Source organism: Suncus etruscus, chromosome 1, assembly GCF_024139225.1.
Source record: "Suncus etruscus isolate mSunEtr1 chromosome 1, mSunEtr1.pri.cur, whole genome shotgun sequence".
NCBI lineage: Eukaryota > Metazoa > Chordata > Mammalia > Eulipotyphla > Soricidae > Suncus > Suncus etruscus.
In genome coordinates, this window is record NC_064848.1 from 198,517,433 (window position 1) to 198,535,448 (window position 18,016).

Below are 18,016 nucleotides of genomic sequence, written 5' to 3' on the forward strand. Positions count from 1 at the left end.
GAGCATGAGAAAACTTGAGGCCTGCAACTCTGGGTTAACATAGAGCTGTGGACTACTGTCTAGGTCTAATTAACTCCAGGGGATTCTCTCGTTAAATACTGATAGGGTTTGCTAATGGATGGATGGACGCAAGCATCAGACAGAAAAATGGGGGTGATGTTGCTCTAGGGAGAAGTGGCAGGTGCACAAAGGTCAGTGTTGGGAACTCTTGCCCTCCTCAGTGGAGGTGTGAGATTTGGGAAGTTGTGGGGGTTTTTTGTTTGCCATTTTGTTTTTACTTTGCTTTAATCTATTTCCCCCTTTTTACATCGCCTAAGAATTGATGGTGGGTTGGGGTGGGGAAAATGTGTCTGTCTGTTTTGTTTCAACTTGACCTACAAGGCCACCCTGCTGAAAAGCTTTTTTCCTATCTAATACTTTTCTGGCAAATTTGTTTTTCGTTATGTCTACTTGTCTTTTGAGTCTTAACTGTATTTCAGTATTTTCCCGCCTTATCAACCTTTATGTGTTACATTATTCCATGTGCACCAATGAAACCTAACAGTTAACTTTATATTATTTTTTTTAAAAAACAATCTTTCATGGTTCTGTAATGTAGGCACTTTTTATTTTCATTGTGATTTATGTATAACGTAGGGTTCTATTTGGGAGTGACTGCAAGCATTTCCCTTTTTTTTTTTTTTTTTGTGCAAATGGCTCTGATGACTAACGCCTTTTCTGCCCTTTCCCAGGTAAATTGGTCATGGTCACTTTCTCACTTTCTTACAGATTTGAACTGTTATTCAATTGTGGCTAAGTTTGGAGTGTACCTTTGGGAAAGCAGTCTTACTCACATTTTAGTGTGAGATAGAAAGTCACCTTATGAATTTTTTTATTTTTCAGAATTGCGAAATGAATGTTTTCTGATCTATACTTGTGTTTCACTACCTTTTTATATTTAAAATAAAAAATCTGTTCTTATTAGCATAAAGCTTGATTTGATATTTGTTTCAATGCCAAAACTGTACTTAAATGAGTTACTTAGAATGCCATAACTTTGCACAATTTTACATGTGTATATAATCATGTTCTTGTATATTTAGGGCCATACAATGCTTTCTAAGTGAGTTTTGCTCTTAAACCATTTGGCTTGCTGTTGACTCCCTTTTGTAGTTTTTCATCTTAAGAAATTTTCTGTCCAAATTTACATACAGATGGTCACATTTAAAGCTTTATCTTTGTGCAATCTGAGTATATGTGAGAAATTGCAGTTGGTATAATTTTTTTTTATTTGCTATCCAGGGCATAGAAATCATCATTTATGGGCTCGGTGTGTTTATGAGATCTATTGCTTTAGGAAGTCTAGATGGCCAAAGGACCATTTTTTTATTGTTTCCTGGTTCCTAGTCCGATTAAAATGTGTGCTATTATTTTTGTTCTAGATTGTCTCAATGAGTAGGTCAACTAATAAAAAAAGAAAGATGAATTTAAATTCTTAAGTGAATCAGTGTTTCTTCTCTTTTTCCTTCCCTGCTCTTCCCTCCTGCTCCCCCACCATCTCCTTGTCTGGTGGGCAAGAACAAAAATCAAAAGTGAATCATGGTACTATGAGTTGTCTCAGTGTTTTCCAACTCAGTGTGTTGATAAATGAACCCAAATATCTCTCACAAAGGTCAGTTGAAAAGTAGCAGATCTGTTGACTGAGTCATGGAAAAGATCAGATCAAAGGACCAAGATTTCCTTTATTGATGTAAATTCTTCTCTCACCTTGGACTTTTTCAGATTTCAAGCAAGGGACCATCATTTCTGGATTAGTATTCTTTATGGTTTGAATCTAATATTTTGTGCTTAGATATTTAGATATGCTCAAATACTTTGCATATATACGAAGTATTTCTGATAATGCAAATGAGTTTTGAGAATTATGCTTACAATGAATTCATGAGCATATTGTTATTTCTTTTCCTTTTTGGTTTTTGGGTCACACTCGGCAGTGCTCAGGGGTTACTCCTGGCTCTACGCTCAGAAATCGCCCCCAGCAGGCTCGGGGGACCATATGGGATGCCAGGACTTGAACCACCATCCTTCTGCATGCAAGGCAAACACCTTAACCGCTGTACTGTCTCTCTGGCCCCATCATATTGCTATTTCTTTACTTCCAGGGAAGTTTAAGGAAAAAAAGTCTTTAATTTGTGCTGCTTTATAAGATGTACACTTTGGCCAGGTTCAGTAATCCCCTTCCTCAGCCCATTAAAGTTGCAAACTTTCCTGGGCTGACTGTCAAAATGTAATATTTCCTAAAGAGAGTTAGTGAGAGAGAGCATGTGTCACACGCAGGCCTGGTGGGGAGGTGGTGATGGAATGGGCTGTTGGAATAATCCTGGAGTAAACATGGTGAGTGAATATTTTCCAGAAAGGCCTGTAGATCATGTAAGTTCTGTCAAAGTTTAATCTTCCCTCTAAAATATTGGTTCTCCAAGAATCTACTTGGCTTTTTCAATGACTTATATACCAACCTTTAAACATTGACATACCATGTTGGGTTTTGTTCCTTCCTTTTTGTTTGGGGGCCCACAGCAATCAAATCTGGACTTCCTGCTTGCAGAACACGTGAGCTGCCCATCCCCTCTGATTAGTTTTATAGTTTTAGTTTTCTGTTTCAGCTCCAGACACCAGAACTGAACACTTTGTGTAGTTCTGTTAGGCTCTGGCAGTGTGTTTCTAGATGGGCTCAAACAAATGACTTATTAAATCTATTTACCCTAATATTTTTTTTACATAAGGCTTTCTTATGCACATTTTAAGCTTAAAATTAGTTTCTTTGCCTGAGTTCAAAGCTAGGATTTTATCCTGATTCTGCCTAAAACCAGTAATGAGTTACTTTCTGATTACATACCTATAAGTTCTGACAAAATAGATTTTTTATTAGCTTTATTACTTTTTAAAGTCACCACTAGGTGGAGTCCTTTTTTTTTTTTTTAGTCTTTGTTACTCATGAATTCGTTGGTCTTGATCCTGATCACTTGTGTATGCTAATTTTCTCTGGGAAATTTTCTCACTTGAAGTTTTCTCACTGAATCACATCTGAGTTCTTAGGCAGTGTTGCCTGGATCCAGATGAGCAGGTGAAATGGCTTATGCTCTTTGGGGTCCTGTGAGTTGTGGCACTCTACCTTTTGGTGGTGTTGGCTTTCATTTTAATCAGATGTTTAGTATCACCTTCTTAGTTTTTTTTGTATTCTTCTGCTCTGTCCATGACTTCACAGTTGAAAATAGAACATAATAGAATAATGCTCAGGGCAAGAAAGCTGTGATATGTCTTGCAGAGAAAATAAGCTACTGTAAATAGCTTCATTCTGACCCCAGTTGGAATATTGTTGATCCTGAGATTAATGTTAATGAGTCAACCAAATAAAATGTCTTGATTTTCCTCTGGGAACAGATGGTTTCGTGTTTGATAGATTTGTAGGGATTTTAGAGATCATAAAACCCATGAATAGGAGAATCAACTACAGTTCGTTTATAGACTTCAGGCCTACATTGTCCTCCAGACTTTGAGGAAGGCTAAATGGAATTCTTCTGAACTTCTTTTACCCACTCCCCACTAATGATCTGAGCAGGCTGGCTGTCAGAATTCTGAAATTTTTTACAGAAAGATGAGAATGCTTTAGGTTTTGGGGTCAAAATGCCCAGTTTGATGTTAGGGACTTCCCATAAGCAGAACCTATTTTCTAGTCCTTTGAGCATTTCCCTGGTGCCAGTAATGTTTTTTTTTGTTTGTTTGTTTTTAAACCTGGTTCTATTCTCAGCTGCCTGGCAGTGTAGGCCTGATGGTTTGGTTTTTGGAGATAACCTGGTGTTGCTGGAGGTGTTGCATTTAGAGCTAAAGAATCAAACCCAGGCCTTATGTTTAGGGTTAGGTATATGTGCCACCATTCAAATCATTACCTCACCCCTAGATTGAGGATTTGAGTGACCAAGAAAGTTGCACATGGCTCCAGATGAATCTGTTGAAGGGGAAATGGATTACTCAGACTACTAAGAGTGAAGGCTTGATTTCTGCCATCTTGACCAATGATGACAATGGGAATGTTTCAGATTAGTCCTTGATTTGGTATCTGTGTGCTCTTGTTGTCAAACTTGCTGCTCTTGTTTGGTTTTGTAAAGGACATCCAAATGTTGCAGGTAGGCCAGCCTGTTGTAGAAACAGCCGTGTGGCAGCCCCAGCCTGATGTGTACTTTGTCTTTGCTTGAATGTTTGTTTTTCCATCCTAGGTGTAATTACGCCATCTCTCCTTCGAAAGGTGATTGATCGAAGCTGCTGGAGAGTCTCTTCAGAACTCTGGGTTAAGGTTCTTTGTTAAAGAAGAGCCCATTTATAAATATAGCACATAAATAAAACTTCATCAACTGGCTGAAATCCTGTTGGGTTTTTGTGTTACAGTTAAAAGAGCTCTTGGGTGGGGGAAGCTGGCAAGAAGGCATGTAGGTTTTTTTGATCTCAGACTTGGTTTTTCTCCTGCTGGGGAGAGTTAGAAACCCTTGTCCTGATTCGGTAACAGGTCTAAAGTGTGTCCCATTTGGTAAGAGCTCAGTGTCCTGGTAGTGTGGGTGCTAGGGTGGGTCAGATCAGCCTTGTTTCTCTGGGTGCTGCCTTTGGACAGAAAACCAGGATCTTTCGACATACACAGTTCTTAATCTCGTTCCCACCCCTCATAGAGCCAACAGATTTTCCCCTTCTAGGTTTTGAGCCACCTGTTTTAGCTGGTGAGGTAAGGGATTTGGGTTCAACCCAAATGGTCAAGGAGTGACTCGTGACAGTACTGGAGGGGTCACATTTACCCAGGATCAAGCCAGGGTGGACTGCATACAGACATGTTCCGACGTCTACCTTTCTCTGCCCCCTTTTCCACTGCCCCCCCCTCCCCCCCGCACTCCTGTCAGAGAGTGTCTCGAAAACAGATTGACCCAGTTGTATATCATGCCAGAGGTTGACTACATTCTCATTGTTTGTTTTTCCAGTCAGGAATTCTAGAATCAGAAGCAAAGACTTAATAAAGGCCTTTCAGATGCTGCAGGGTGAGGAGGAAGGAAATCAGACTCACTGAAGGGATGTGGGCAAGTAGGTTTAAGGGAGTTTCTTATCTATTCTCCCTAGCTAGCAGCTCTGGGGAGTGAGGGGACCTAGTGTTAGCTGTCAGTTCCCTGCTCCTTGGGGCCAGTGGGGGTTGTGGTCCCCTGGTTGTGCTAGGAAGGAGGTGTGGCCAGTGGGGTTCCTCACCTGCTGGCTCCCTACCAAATTGTCCTGCCTTTAAGACACCCATTCTTTTCATTCAAGTTCTCTCGCTCTAGAAGCATCTAGAAGCTCTAGAGCATCTGATTCAGTGGGTCAGAAGAAAATTAGCTGGGATTAAACTAAATTTCTATGTTCCTTTGATGTCACGTTAATGATTCTGAGAAGTTGGGGCTGGTCAGTGGGGGTGACTTTGCAGATGGATTTAGGGCCTAGACTGAGGAGAAAGTATGAAGGTAGCTGGGACCTCGTTTGAGACTTTGAGAGTTTAGAGTTGGCATCTGCAGGACCAAGGCCAGATGTTTTTTTCTGGATTGGGGATCCTTGAAGAGAGAAAAGAAAAATCAAAGGTCAGTTAACTTTCCACTTGCTGTCCTTTTATTGGTTACCATTAATACTCCCAGGCATGGGGCTCCTGGACTTTCCAAGCCAACCATGTGAGTTCCCAGGAGAATATTCCAATACTTCTGGAACAGGGGCACCAAGGCTGTCCACTGGAGCTTCGAGAATAACAGAAAAAGGAGGCATTGAGTCTCGCTTCTCTTCTAGAAAGTTCCAGGCTTAACCTCCTTCCTGAGCTCAGGACTCAGAATGTCCAGCAATAACTGGGGAGCTGTGGTTGCGCAGAAGCAGGTGGGGCACCATTGTACCCATAGCCTGCCTTTAGCTTGTTGGGTCAGCCTGGACGAAATCAGGTGTTGACAGTTCTGTGGGGCCGTCGGCCAGGACCCACTGCTCGCCGTGGTCTTCCACGCAGCCCTCCACAGTCTTGAGGATGATCTGGAGCCTTCGGTCCAGGGCCAGGAGGTGGGGCTCGGTGAGGACAGGGCTGAGCGGGTCCTGCAGCAGCGACTCCCGCATCACGTCACTCAGTTTATAATCCTCTTGGGCCAGCAGCTTCAGGTGTTGCAGCGTTTTCTTCTTGATTCTGGAAGGACACAGTGGTTAGGAAGTGGATTGGCACCATGAAAGCTACTTGGCCTGAAATGGTACAGGGCATTGGCAGCCCAGGCTTCGCCAGCTCTTTTGGGCACATCTCATGAAAATCAGGTGAGAATGGGGAGCTGCCCAGGCAGCCCCAAATTTGCAGCCCATCTGCCTGCTTGCCTTGTGATGGGCCAGCAGATATGTTGGCATCCTAGGCATAGTAATGCCCTGCACCAGCCAGGCCCAACCACACACTTGGTCTCTGCCAGGGCCCAGGCAGACAAATCAGGTGGCACCCAAGAATTTTTCCAGAAGATTTAAAGCTAGCAAGACATTTCTAGTTGGTGAAGTGGTGACGCTGGGGCACCGTTAAACGCCTCTGGCCTATTTTCTTGTCTTTATGACACTCCTCTGTCAGATTCAAAAGCTAGAAGGGACAGGATGATATTTTACTTTTTACTTTTTTAGTTTTGGGTCACACCTATTGATGCTCATGGGTTATTTCTGACTTCACAAAGGAATTACTTTTGACTGTGCTTGAAGACCATAATGAGGTGCTGGGTTTTGAACCCAGGTTGGATGTGTGCAAGACAGCTCCCTACCTACTGAACTGTCACTGCAGCCCAGATGGTGATTTCTATTTAAGAGGGAATCTGATTTGTACTTGGAATTACAAGCAACTTAATTGCCTGGATTTCTTCACAACTCTTCTCCTCCTCCTCCTCCCTTTCGTCTTCCCTCTCCACTTCCTCTTCCTTCTCTACCTCCTCCTTCCTTTCCCTACCCGCTCGCTTCAAAAGGAGAAGTCAACCTAAGAAGTTGGTAAGACAACTCATGTCCTGCTTGGATTTTCCAGCTGGAAATGAATATGGTTTTGCAGGGTCCAATCTTGTTTCTACTTGACTGGTTATCACAACTGGGCAGGTGGACAGTAGTTAAGCCTGACCAGAACTGAACACTAGTGCTGTCTAGATCTAAGATTCTTCTGAGAAATGGTGGCCAGGCAAAGGTTTTAGTATGTCTTTTGCATCTACTAGCATTTATGTGGCTTAAGGATTTTGTTGAAAAGGTGAGTGATATTTCTGAATGGCTGTGTTCGTAGTGTAAGCAGAGGTCTGCTGAGTCATGTCAGAGACTTGGGCTCTGCAAAAGTGGATAAAGGAAGGAAAGATTCAAGTTAGCAACTGTAAGGTTTACTATGCTGAAGATGGAGTTTCTTCTGGAACATACTGGAGTAGTCCTGTCTCCTAGCCCACTGGACACTGATGAAGACTTCAGAGCTCAGTTGCAGGCAGGATGACCTGTTACAATCTTGAGCTCACACCCACAGCTTACCTGCAGCATTGGGTGAGTGGTGCAAGGATGGAGAGTTCGTCATGGGAGTGTCGTCCAAACCTAGGAGAAGAAATGGCTTGTACCATGGCAAGTGGCAACTTCGTGCTGAATGCATTCCTACCACCTCAACCCTATTTAAATCACAGTTGGGGTAAAATGCCCTGGGTTCTGGTATTGAGTCTCCATTTACTGTCCTCCAGTCAAAAACTTCAAAGATGTCAGAATTGTTCATCCTGCCATTTCATCTACCCATTCATCCAGTTATCCACTAATTTCTTCATTTTCCCGTCTTTCCACACCATCCACTTATGCATCCGTCCACCCAACCAGGCATTGATTCACCCACCTATTCATCCCAACTACCCTTGTTTCTGCATCCATCCATCCATGCATCTATTCATCATTCCACCCACTCATGCATCCATCCATTCACCCATCCATGAATCCATCCTATTAATGTAGGTATCCATGCATTCATCCATCCACTCAAAACATTATCCATCATCCATACATTCATCCCACCCACTCATCTATCCATCCCAACTAGCCATGCATCATTCATCCACCAATCTACCCATCCCACCCATTCATGCATATGTCTATGCACCCATCCATGCAATCCATCCATCCATGAATTCATCCATGCATTCACTAACCCGTCCAATCATCTACCCCTTCCTTCTTCCCTCCAATAATAGGAACATTTGCATGAATTGAGGCTCTGCCTCCAAGAAAAATCATTGGGTAAGTTATGAAAAAACCTTTATTATCTTCTTCACAATTCTAGACTTAAGGAGAACCAAATGGCAACTGATATAGCTGAGAGCAAGCGAGAAAGGCAATGGAATAAGTCAGGGCACAATGGAGACAGAATGGGACAGCAAAGTCCCCTTTGCTCTCTGCATCCCTTCCCCTATTAGCTGCACAGGACTGTGGCTGGGACACTTACCCTCTGGCATTATCAAGATGGATAAGGAACCCATCATCCCCAAATTTGGTGAACATCTCATAGTGGTGGCGGTCCATATTTCCTGAGAAGGGGTGAAACGGGACTGAGGGCCAGCAGGCCAGGGAACAGAGGCAGCCAACATCATTGATCCTGGGCCACAAGTTGCCATTTCCCTGGGCCTATTAAGCTGAATAAACAAACAGCTCCTGACTCAGGCTGATTCCAAGCCTGCAGATTTTGCCAGCCTGCCAGTCCCAAGCTGGGATCTGGCTCAGGAGAAACTGCTGACGTTCCCAGTGGCATCAGAATTGGGGTACACATTCTGTGACTCCAGCTCCAGCCTGTGTGTGAGGATCACCTACAGCACTGCTTTTCTCTTGGGGCAGAAATGCCTCCTAGGGACCCTCAGCACCCCTAGGTCTGAGCTGCTTCCCCTTGACTCCATGATGGGAGAAAACCAGTCTGAGGTGCCTTGTGGGACCAGGTTGTGTGCCCTCTCAGGGTTGAGATGGCCTCTCTAGCAAGGGGAAACAGGTCTGTCTTCTGGGTCCACTTGGCTGTGGGGATCTGCTGTCCATTCTCAGGCCAGCAGTGACCAGTGACCTACCGATCAGGAAGTCGAAGATGGCCATGTCGATGATGTGCAGCAGCCTGGAACTGCTGTTGTACGGGTACACCTGCCGAACAGTGTCACAGTACTGCGGGTTCACCTCCCACCTGAGGGGGAGAACAAATCCTGGGGCTGGAAGAGCCAAGATGGCAGGGTGTTGGGGGTCCTTGGTGCACTATCCCCCACCTCCATCCCTGCCTCTCTCGGACCCTATTCTGGGCTGATGCACACCTTGAGAGAAGTCTGGGTAAAGCTTGAGGAGGAGGCTACAAAAAGGCATACTGTGAGAAGGTTTTGGATCCTTCGAGAAAGGTCTAGATCAGAACTCATTTCCTGGAGCCTCCATTTTGTTGGGTACTCTTGTGGTGGCTGTGGTTTCCTTCCACTATGGCTGGGAATACTCATGGATGAAATATTTGTTCATTTAGTGGAGCTCAATAGGTACGTACTCTGGCACTACTTTTGGAGACCACCTACTTCAGTGTCTACCTGTGGGCTCTTTGTGACTTATTACCTAACCTGACTGCTAGTCACTGGACCGGGAGGCTACTTGAGGAAACACTCTTGAGTTTCATTTCTGCAGACCTAACACCTAGAAGGGACACACACTAAGTTCTTTATAACTGAATGAAGTCCGGGGATAGAAAAGACCTAGTGAGTTGGTCTTGGGGCATCTGAGATAAAGAAGAATGGAAGCAACCTTGAGGGGATGGTGTTAGAAAAACCAGACAGTTCAAGTGTTGGGGACAGGACTAGACTTGAGGATGGAGGTTTTGTGGGTAAGGGGCCACAACTCACTCCTCTTTTCCTGCCAGCGAATAGGAGCGGATCCAGGGGTTGGGCACAGCCAGCCGGGGTGCCAGGTTGAGGGATGGCAGGAAGGCGGAGAGTGAACCCTCTAGTAGGTGTGGGTTGCCACACACAGCGTACTCTGTCTTGCACATGTAGGGACACTTGGCGAAGAAGCAGATATTGCTGGCTGGAAGATCAGGAGGAGAAAGGATGATGACAAGGGCTCAAGGATCCCGCAGCTCCCTAGAACCCCATATGGAGTGAAGGGCAGTTGTGAGCTTCTAGTTGGGAAAAGAGAGGGAGAAGTCACCCCTCTTTTCTATAGGAAAAGGTTCTGAAATGTCTCAGTGCAGAGAAGGTGGATATCTCAGCCTCACTCCATCTTGTCCCTGTGACTCGAATGTCCTCGATTTGGTGGCATTGATGAGGCCAGGGAGGCACCTCTTTTCTTCTCCTACTCCTACTCCAGCCCCAGTTCATCTTGTGACATGCACAGGTAGGCCAGGCTGGAGCTAGGGGGCAGCCCTTGTGATCCATCTCACTGTTGGTGCTTCCAGAAAGGAAAACATTCATGGAGAGAGGTGTCCCCCGCAATCCTAGGCCCCAAACGCTGCCCTGCTGGCACTCTACCTGGAGAGACGAAGAAAACACTCTGCAGGATTTCATTCTTGGTGACCTCCAAGATCTCTCTGGTGACATTCACCAGTCTCCCCACTGTTGGTGGTACCCGCCGGAAATCCAGGATCCTGAAAGAGAGGGAGCTCAGCTCAGAAGTGAGGAGGTCGGGGTCCAGGAGGCTTGCCCGTTGAAGATGAATGGTGTGTGTGTGTCTGAAGGGCAAACCTCTAACAGGAAGGCTGGACATGCCCTAGAGCAAACCTCCTCAGCCTGAAGACCTGGGTTCAAGTCAGCTTCACACATCTATGTGTTCCAGCCACCTGGGGTCTAGTTCAAGTACAGGGCCTAGGGGAGGCCAGGACACTTCTGAAAGCTTCTGGCTGCTGCCCTCTGGTCCTACCATATATACCACATCCTGAGGGACAATGGCTGTACAACAGGAGAGAGATCTAGTGTTTTCTCCTTTGCTGTTTAGTTCTTTGGAGTCACATGCAACAGTGCTCAGGACTTACTCTTGGCTCTGTGTTCAGGATCTCTCCTGGAAATACTTTGGTTATTGGATGCACCATGGAGTGAATGGTTGGCCGAAAGCCAGGCAAATGCCTTGCCCATTGAACTCTTTCAGGCCCTTCTCCCTCTCCGTCTTCTCTTTGCTTGTTTCTTCTTTTCCAGTATCTGGCGGTACTCAGGGCTGACTTCTTACTCTGCACTATGGGATTACTCTTGACTAACTTGGGAGACTGTATGGAATTGTATGGAACGCCAAGAATCAAACCTGAGTCAACTATATGCGAGGCAAGCATTCTCCTCTTTGTACTATCACTCTGGCCCCCCACTTTTTCTTTTTTGGGGGGTCACAACCGGCAGCGCTTAGGGGTTACTCCTGGCTCTAAGCTCAGAATTCGCTCCTGGTGTGCTCGGGACCATATGGGATGCCAGGATTCTAACCATCCTCCTCCATGCAATGCAAATGCCCTACCTCCATGCTATCTCTCTGCCCACCCCACCCCCACTTTTCTTTTTTTGCTTTTTTGTTTTTGGGGGCCACACCCGTTTGATGCTCAGGGGTTACTCCTGGCTAAGCACTCAGAAATTGCTCCTGGCTTAGGTGGACCATATGGGACACCCCCGGGGGATCTAATCAAACCGCGGTCCTTCCTTGGCTAGCACTTGCAAGGCAGACACCTTACCTCTAGCACCACCTCACCGGCCCCAAACCCATTTTTCTTATGTTGAGTTCATGGAACTAGCCAGACAGTTGGCTTAAAAGACTGAGCTAAAGCTTCACATGTGGAAGGCACCAGATTGATTCCCCTGCACCTCCAGATGTGACCCAGCAATGATATACGAGCAATACTGGGTGTGGACCCAAAAATCAAAAGGTGGGGAGGAAGAAATCTTCCAGATGGACAGTCAGCAGTGGGTGCTTTCCTGATGTTTTCAGATTCAAAAACTAGAGTCGAGGACCAGGCTTGGAATACTAGGTTCCCTTCTAAGTCAGCCTTTCTCACTGGCCTTTTCCATCCTCAGGGCTAGCTGAGACATTCTGGGTTCCAAGGTACAAGTGAAGATAAAGAATCGGGAGGACAAAAGAGCAGGGCATCCCACACAAGGCCTTTTCCTGTGCTCCTTTCAGGAATCTGCCAGCAAAGCTTACCTGTCCAGGTGGAAAGCTGCGATCTCAGCATTGTGTCTCTGAAAGTCGATGAAATAGAAGAAATCCTCAGGCGTCTCCTCATCTCGCTGCTGTCTAGAAGGATGGAAGGAATCAGGCCCTGGACTCAGGCCCCATCTGGGAGCCTGAGAGAAGAGCTGCAAAGCATGGCCAGAAAGAAAGGAAGATACATGTTGAGGCACTGTGCAGTGATTGAGTTGGACTGGCCTGGGTCCTGCCTGAGCAGGAGCCTGCAAAGTGGACGGGCCTGGCTTCATGAAGGACATGGGCTGTGGGCAACACTAGTCTCCTCTGAAGACAGCTACGGTGAAGGCAGATGGAAACACCCAGTTTTTATTCCTTAGAAGACATAACCAGGAGGGCACTGTTGGCAGCACCTGGGTGGGTGGGAAAACTCTAGATGCTCAAAGGGGGTTTGTCAACAGAACTTGTGCCCAATAGTGCCCTCCCTCCTTCCTTCCTTCCTTCCTTCCTTCCTTCCTTCCTTCCTTCCTTCCTTCCTTCCTTCCTTCCTTCCTTCCTTCCTTCCTTCCTTCCTTCCTTCCTTCCTTCCTTCCTTCCTTCCTCCCTCCCTCCCTCCCTCCCTCCCTCCCTTCCTTCCTTCCTTCCGTCCTTCCTTCCCCCTTCCTCTTCTTTCTCTTTCCGCCCTGCCATTTTTAATAATAATTTTTATTGGTTTGATTTTGTTTCTGGGTCACACTTGGCAATGTTCAGGTAACTTTTCCCAAATCAGTGCTCAGGAATTACTCTTAGTGATGCTCAGAGGACCATATGATGCTAGGGATGGAACCCGGGCTCTTTGAACCATCTTCCTAGTCCATGATGCCATTTCATAACTGAGTGTTATGAAACTCATTCACTCCCTATCAGCCTCCAGAGTTCAATCTCTAGGTTATGTTCCTGGGTCATGACAGGATTTGGCTCAGAGAACATGACTCAGATGCAGTGAGAGACATGACAGACCTGTCAATATGGCGACACATCCCAGGAACTTCACGTTCCTTCTCCTTGTCATGGGTAGTTTGGCAGTGATGGAGACAGACTTAGTTATTTTTTTAAAAAAATTTTAGAATTTAGTGTTTTTTTTTTTTTTTTTTGGTTTTTGGGCCACACCTGGTGGTGCTCAGGGGTTACTCCTGGCTGTCTGCTCAAATAGCTCCTGGCAGGCATGGGGGACCATATGGGACACCAAGATTCGAACCAACCACCTTTGGTCCTGGATCGGCTGCTTGCAAGGCAAACACCACTGTGCTATCTCTCTGGGCCCAGTTTTTTTTTTTTTTTTTTTTAATGTGTTTTGAGCCACATCTGGCTGTGCTCAGGGCTTACTCCTGGCTCTAGGATCACTCTTACTGGGACTCAGGGGACCAACCAGATGGTGTAGTAGAGTTTGAACTTGAATTGACCACGTACAAGGTGAATGTTCTACCTACTGCGGTATCACTCTGGCTAACCCCAGTGAGGAGAGAATTTAATCTTGATTTAACACTGACTTGCAAGCTTAATCATAGGGACCATGATGATCCATGTCAAAAAGTTTGACAAATGGGAGCCAAAGAGACAGTACGGGGTTAAGTCTCAGATCTTATATGTAGCCAACCCTGGTTCTGTCCTCATCAACACACAGTCCCTTCAGTACTGCTGGGCATGACTCTGGAGATTCCTGAGTGCCACTGGGTGTGACCTTGGTGGTCTCTGGCACCACAGGGTCAAAGCGACCCTATTTGTACTGGCATTTAACTTCTGGCTAGGTTAGTCAAGAATTGCAAAAAAATTTAGTAAATGATAAGACCCAGACGATGGCTCAGTGGCAAAGGCACCGGCCTTGTGAGCTTGCAGCTATGAGTTCACTCCCCACAGCTCCACTGTAACCAAAACAACTTGTGCCTGGAAAGCAGGAGAAGCACCCCACTGTGAGTATCACAGTTAAGTATGTGGGCCCCAGTCATAGCTACAATGAAGGGAAATTTTTTTTTTCAAGAAGAATATCAGCAAAGAAAGGTCATAGTGGAGAAAAAGCATTATTTCCAAATCTGTTGTTTCATATAAAGGGGTTATTTTTCATCAACACATTGGCTAGTAGCAGACTAGTCATGTATATTTTCTGTACTTCTCTGGTGAGTCATATATTTAAATGGGTCAAACAGCTGGGACTTTGGCTTTTCACATAGAATAAACAAGGGGATGGTTAGACATGATTCTCAAGGTTATAGGGTCATTGGTAGAATTCCCAGACTAGTCTCACGGGACTTTCGGAATATAGGAGGTAGGTTTTGGTGGTAGTCCCAGCCATCAGGATTTTTCAAAGTTCTTCAATAAGGGATTAATTATTTGTTGTTGTTGTTGTTGTTTTTTTTTTTTTTTTTGGATTTTCGGGCCACACCCGTTAGATGCTCAGGGGTCACTCCTGGCTATACGCTCAGAAATTGCCCCTGGCTTGGGGGGACCATATGGGATGCCGGGGGATCGAACCGTGGTCCTTTCCTTGGCTAGCGCTTGCAAGGCAGACACCTTACCTCTAGCGCCACCTCGCCGGCCCCCTGTTGTTGTTGTTTTAATACTTTTATTTAAGCACAATGATTCCAAACATGTTTGTAGTTGGGTTTTAGTCATAAAAAGAACACCTCCTTCACCAGTACAACATTGCAATATTCCCATCACCAATGCCCCTCGTCTTCATGCTCCCCCACCCCTCTTCCTGTATTTGAGACATTCTACTTCTCTCACTTAACATTGTCATGATAGTTGTTAGTGTAGTTATTTCTCTAACTGCACTCACCACTGTTTGTGGTGAGCTTCATTTAATGAGCCAGTCCTAGCCCTCAACTCTGTTGTGTCTGGGCATTATTATAATAATGTCATTTAAAATTCCTTAAAACCCATAAATGAGGAGCTGGGGAGATAGCATAGCGGTAGGGCGTTTGCCTTGCATGCAGATGGATGGTGATTCGAATCCTGGCATCCCATATAGTCCCCTGAGCCTGCCAGGAGTGATTTCTGAGCAGAGAGCCAGGAGTAACCCCTGAGCATTGCCGAGTGTGACCCAACCTCCCAAGAAAACAACAAACAAACAAGAAAAACCCCATAGATGAGTGGGACTATTCTGTATCTATCTCTCTCCCTCTGACTTATTTCAGCATAATAGTCTCTATGTCCATCTGGATTAATTATTTCTAACTCTCCACCCCCACCTTGAGTGGCTACTTTCATCAAAGCAATGCAGAGAATTGAATTAAGATGCTTCTTCTTGGGGCTGGAGAGATAGCATGGAGGTAGTGCATTTACCTTGCATGCAGAAGGTCGGTGGTTCGAATCCCAGCAGCCCATATGGTCTCCCGAGGCTGCCAGGAGTGATTTCTGAGCATAGAGCCAGGAGTAACCCCTGAGCGCTGCCAGGTGTGACCCCCCCCACACACACACAAAAAAAGATGCTTCTAAATAAAAGACATTTTTGCAATAATCCTCAGAGACAAAGAGATGAGGGATGGGAGGTCCAGCTCATGACATGAAGCTCACCACAAGGAGTGGTGAGTGCAGTTAGAGAAATAACTACACTGAAAACTATCATAACAATGTGAATGAATGAGGGAAGTGGAAAGCTTGTCTAGAATACAGGTGGGGGTGGGGTAGAGAGGAGGGAGATTTGGGACATTGGTGGTGGAAATGTTGCACCGGTGAAGGGGGGTATTCTCTACATGACTGAAACCCAACTACAATCATATTTGTAATCAAGGTGTTTAAATAAAGATATATAAAAATTAAAAGATGCTTCTTCAGGGCTCCTTCCATTGGCTTCAGCACCCACTCAACTATGGGTCTTAATCATTCCATTGGTGGGAATTTGGGAATCAAGGCAGCCAGTGGACTCCCCAGGAAGGTAGTACTGGAGAACATGGTTTGGTCACAAGATACCTTCCATGTGACAATAAGAACAACATCATTGCTTTAGTGGTCTCCAACCCACAGACTAAGGACTGTTTGTAGATTAGCAACCTAGAGCTATACCCTACTCTCTGTAGAGTAAGTATCATTTAATCCACCTCTGTGTACTGCAAAGTGTTATTTATGTGAGGTGTGTTGCATTGTGTGTGTCCATGTGTGTGTGTTGGGGGGCGTTGATCAATATCTTGCCATGCTCTGAGGCTATTCTTATGCTCAGAAGCAACTCCTATGGTAGTTCTCAGGGGACCATATATGGTGCCAGGGATATGAACCCATGTGGCAGCCACCATAATAACATACACGGCAAGGTTCTTATTGACTGTACCAATCTCTCCAGTCACTGCAGGACAAAGCTTTAACAGCATGTACTTGCTGTTACGAAGGGGAGGAATTCAAAAGTAACTGACTCCATACTAACATGGCTTTTTTTTTAAATCTAGTTTTGCAATCTAGATCAGTTTAAGCTGGAAATATCAGTCTACATTGGGAGCGTGTAACCACTGCAGTGATGGTAGTGGATTCTGTGATCTAGCCATGTGGCTCAGGACCTGACTCTATTGATTATTGCCAGTAGGGGATGTCAGCTTCTCTGGGCCTCAGTCCATGCATCTCCTGAAGTGGACACAGCCATAGCCCTGGCTCACGGACTTGCCAATGGCCAAGATACAGCCATGTAGGATATGATGTAGCTGCTCATTTCTAGCTCTTCCTCTTTCTCATTATTCTCTTTCTCTCTCCACCCCTTATAGTTCTAGGCTTAAGTAGTTTGCCCCAAAGAGATTCTCTGATCTTCAATGGGTTAAAGATTTTTGGACTATTTTTTGGGTGTGGGTTCAGAACCCAAAGTGACTTCCACTGGGTATTGGAGGGAAGAGGAAGGTGGTCACCTACCTCATTGGTTTGAACATGGCCTTCCCAAAGTCAGAGAACCGCAGAACCAGCTTCAAATGGACACCACTGGGCTTCACGACTGTCAGGGAACAAGGGGATTAAGCCACGGATCCAGCCCCTCTGTTCACTCAACAAACCCAGCTCATTTCTTCTTTCTCTCTCATCTCTCTGTTTTTTTTTTTAACATCGCAGAAACTGGGGATTGCTTTACAGGGCCTGTGGGAAAAATTCCTTCATGTCAGGCCATGAGGGGGCGAGTTCAGGGTCTTTAGACAGTATTTTTTTTTCTGCTGAAAAATGGGCCAAGTATGCAAGATTTTTTTTTTTAGACAGACACTGCAGTTTCCAAAGAGAATTTTTTCAAACAAGATTCATCTTTTCCTCTTTGTGTTTGCACTTTTTTGCATTTCCCTTACAGACTCTAACACTGGCCTCCTCCCTTGAATTCCACTAGCTTGGAGGCGCTTGAGGGTGGGGTGGGGGACTTTTTTCTGCCCAGGACCATTTGGATATTTATGACATCCCTCATGGGTTGACAGGCTGTGGGCAGCCAACTAGACACACATGTGAGTGCTTCTGTCCTGCCATGCACAAGACCAGATCCCGTGATTCTGGCGGCCTTAGATGACCTGCAGATGGCTTCCTCCAGCCCACAGTAGCTGGTAGCAGGATGAGACTTTCCCTGGCAGAGCCTAGCAGGCTGGGAGGAGACAGTGAAGCTGCCTTTGTTTTATCCCTATCCCCAGATGGTGCCCCAACGTCCCGAACACTCACAGATCTCTCCTGTTCTGTTAGCTCCACCACCCAGGTGGGCCAATGTTCCTCACCTTAGTGTTTACTAAAGCAGCAAGGATTTAGCTATAGGGAAACCAAGTCCTAGGCCCTACACAAATCTGTCTTTGAAGTTGACTACAGGCCAACATCCGTGGGCATTTCTGATGTATGTTCAGTATATGGATGTCGATGGAGCAGAGACGAATTAGAAGCTTCAGGGTCTTGACTGTGG

The 18,016-nt window shown here is 45.5% G+C and overlaps 1 protein-coding gene across 1 annotated transcript in view; it reads right to left on the minus strand.

Annotated features, from left to right (window-relative positions):
* Positions 1 to 5,788: 5,788 nt before the first annotated feature.
* FAM20A (FAM20A golgi associated secretory pathway pseudokinase) overlaps positions 5,789 to 18,016 on the minus strand; it is a 64,107-nt gene continuing 51,879 nt past the window's right edge. The window contains 8 exon segments of the mRNA XM_049779466.1: positions 5,789 to 6,199; positions 7,534 to 7,593; positions 8,483 to 8,564; positions 9,090 to 9,199; positions 9,891 to 10,071; positions 10,515 to 10,630; positions 12,160 to 12,252; positions 17,011 to 17,089. Coding sequence (XP_049635423.1) covers positions 5,935 to 6,199; positions 7,534 to 7,593; positions 8,483 to 8,564; positions 9,090 to 9,199; positions 9,891 to 10,071; positions 10,515 to 10,630; positions 12,160 to 12,252; positions 17,011 to 17,089 — 986 coding nt within the window. The 3' untranslated portion in view covers positions 5,789 to 5,934.